The sequence below is a fragment of the Scatophagus argus genome, chromosome 4 (assembly GCF_020382885.2).
Source record: "Scatophagus argus isolate fScaArg1 chromosome 4, fScaArg1.pri, whole genome shotgun sequence".
Taxonomy (NCBI): Eukaryota; Metazoa; Chordata; class Actinopteri; family Scatophagidae; genus Scatophagus; species Scatophagus argus.
In genome coordinates, this window is record NC_058496.1 from 25,440,961 (window position 1) to 25,443,789 (window position 2,829).

General features: G+C 42.0%; 1 protein-coding gene across 1 annotated transcript; it reads left to right on the forward strand.

Annotated features, from left to right (window-relative positions):
• Positions 1-361: 361 nt before the first annotated feature.
• LOC124057594 (E3 ubiquitin-protein ligase TRIM35-like) lies at positions 362-1,715 on the forward strand. Its single transcript, XM_046386003.1, has one exon. It carries the CDS (start codon positions 405-407, stop codon positions 1,713-1,715), a length of 1,311 nt encoding a protein of 436 aa, XP_046241959.1. The 5' UTR covers positions 362-404.
• Positions 1,716-2,829: the final 1,114 nt, after the last annotated feature.

Sequence of the window (2,829 nt, forward strand, 5' to 3'; positions counted from 1 at the left end):
TCATGTTTCGGGGGGGGGGGTGCTCTGCTGGTGGATGCCACTATATTGTACACATAAACATTTAATTATCATTCTTTTTCTCTTTTAATTTTGTTGTTGTCTGGAAAACAACATGAAATTTTCAATGAAATTTTATTGTTCTGAATGAAGAGGAAAACATTTAACTTTAACCCAACACCTCCATCTGCTGGTGACAACATGACATGAAAGCATGCTTGGTATAATATAGTAATGGTAAAATAATTTACCGTGTGACAGAGAAAAGAGAAAATGAAAGTAAATGTTGACTTTTTTGAACAGAGCTGAGATGCCACTACAGACTGTGAGATCTCTGCAGGAAAACACAAACTTACTTGAACAGTAACTTGGTGAGTCTTGCTGTTGAAAACTAACTTCAATAACAAATGGCTGAGATAACTGCTCTTCTGGAAAGTTTCCTGAGTTGCCACGTGTGTTCAGAGACTTTCAGAGATCCTGTGTCTCTGAGCTGCAACCACAGCTTCTGTTCAAGCTGTCTGAAACAATCCTGGGAACAAACTGGAAACAAAAACTGTCCCATTTGTAAGAGAAAATCCTCAAAAGATTTCCTGGGGGTGATCTTTTCACTGAAGGAACTCGCTGACTCCTTTGCTGGGAGACAGAAATCTGGATCATCTGAGGCCGAACAAGCAGAGAAGAAGGTGGAGGTGGTGTGTAGTAAACATCAGGAAGAGTCTAAATTATTCTGTGAGGACGAGCAGAGAGCTGTGTGTCCTGTCTGTGAGTCTTCTCTCCATCAGAGTCACAGGGTGGTTCCTATAGAACAAGCAGTCAGTGACCTGAAGGAGCAGCTGAAATCTGACTTAGAGTCTCTGCAGGACAAGAGGGACAAATACAAACAAGTGGAGGAGACATACAATGAAGTGATTCAACACTCCAAGAAGCAGCTGCTGTCCACAGAGAAGCAGATCAGAGCACAGTTCAACAAGCTCCACCAGTTCCTGAAGGAGGAAGAGGAGTCCAGACTGGCAGGTCTGAGGGAGGAAGAGGAGCAGAAGGGGAAGACCATCAGCAGAGAGATGAAGATGATTCAGGAGCAGATCTCCTCTCTGTCAGACAGCATCTCTGCTGTTGAAGAAGACCTGCAGAAACACAACATGACGTTCCTCAGCAGTTATAAAGCCACTCAGTCCAGAGCCAGAGTCCAGTGCTCCCTGTCAGATCCACAGCTGGTCTCAGGAGCGCTCATAGATGTGGCCAAACACCTGGGCAACCTGTCCTTCAGAGTCTGGGACAAGATGAAGGACAAGGTCCACTTCAGTCCTGTCATTCTGGACCCAAACACTGCAAGCCGCTGGCTCCATCTGTCTGATGATCTGACCAGTGTGAGACATGGAGGCACAAGCCAGCAGCTTCCTGACAACCCAGAGAGATTCACTAAGTATACAAATGTTCTGGGCTCTGAGGACTTCAGCTCAGGGAAACACAGCTGGGAGGTGGAGGTGGGAGATCATCCTGTCTGGGCTGTAGGTTTGGTTAAAGAGTCAGTTGACAGGAAGGGGAAGATATTTGCGTCACCAGAATATGGAGTCTGGTGTTTATTCCTTGGTGACAGAAAATATACAAATGGTCTTAGTGAGACTGTCAGAGTGAAGGAGACTCTCCAGAGGATCAGAGTCCAGCTGGACTATGACAGGGGACATTTACAAAGACACTTTCAAAATCTGTCACACTGATGTATCTCTGTGATGTTCAGGGATATAAGTTAATTGTTCCAACTTTTACCTTCAACATTTTTGGATGATTTTGGACGAATGCAAAATCTCTTACTATCTTTTGATTTATCCCCAACAATACTCTCCAGTTTCCCTAATTAGCCTAATACTACAGTGCCCATCACCTTTCCTATTTTTCCTTGTCTTCCTGTAATATCCCTTCCAGCTGAATCCAATCAGTTCTCTCTTTGTCATATCTTCATTATATTGAATGTCGTTTCCTAAACTTCACATTCTCACATCAAGTTGAGATGGATGTTTGAAATGCCTTTTGATGGACAACCTGGCAGCAAATAAGAGCCACACACACTGTCAGTCATGGGCAGACCAGAATGGCTGGTACAGTGTTAGATTGCCATATTCAGTACTTAAAGGTTATCATTACTTCTGGTATGAATGCAGCATTTTTATATTGTACTCTAGCACGTTGAAGTGATATTACCTTATACTGCCTTTCATGGTTACATTTATTTTACACTTAGCAATTCTAGAGGTTAAATAAATGTAGTGGAGTAAAAGGTACAATATTATCTTCTGACATGTAGTGGAATTAAAAAGTAGCTTGTGTAAAATGGAGTTACTTCAGTTAGTACAATACCTCAAAATGGTGAATATCTGTTGATTGTGTCCTCCACTACGTGGAGACAGCAACTACTATTTATTGAAAAAAAAAACCCTCTCCGTATTCTTTATTTACTGCCACAACCAAGGACGAAATTTTGATTTCAAAGGTGGGGGGGGCACAAGTATTTTTAATAAAACTCTACTCAATGAAATTAATACACTTTACAAGATTGTTGAGAAATGATGAGGAGGATGTTGAAGTGGATATGCTGCTTTATTTTAGCCAGTGACGGTGTTGCAGGATGGGCGTAACGCATTTCTTTGAGTAACTTACACTTCGACTTCTAAAGAAGTCTCTTATGTCCACTTTCTTTTTTTAGACGTCCTGGCTGCGCCTAATTACCAAACACACATACACACACACACACACACACACACACACCGATTCAAACGTCAATGTAAATGAAACCTGAAAAGGCTGTTTACTATATGGTCTCATAAAGGAATGTGT

What these genes read in the sequence shown, in the direction of transcription:
- LOC124057594 (XM_046386003.1), top strand. Translation starts at nt 405, where the DNA reads ATGGCTGAGATAACTGCTCTTCTGGAAAGTTTCCTGAGTTGCCACGTG.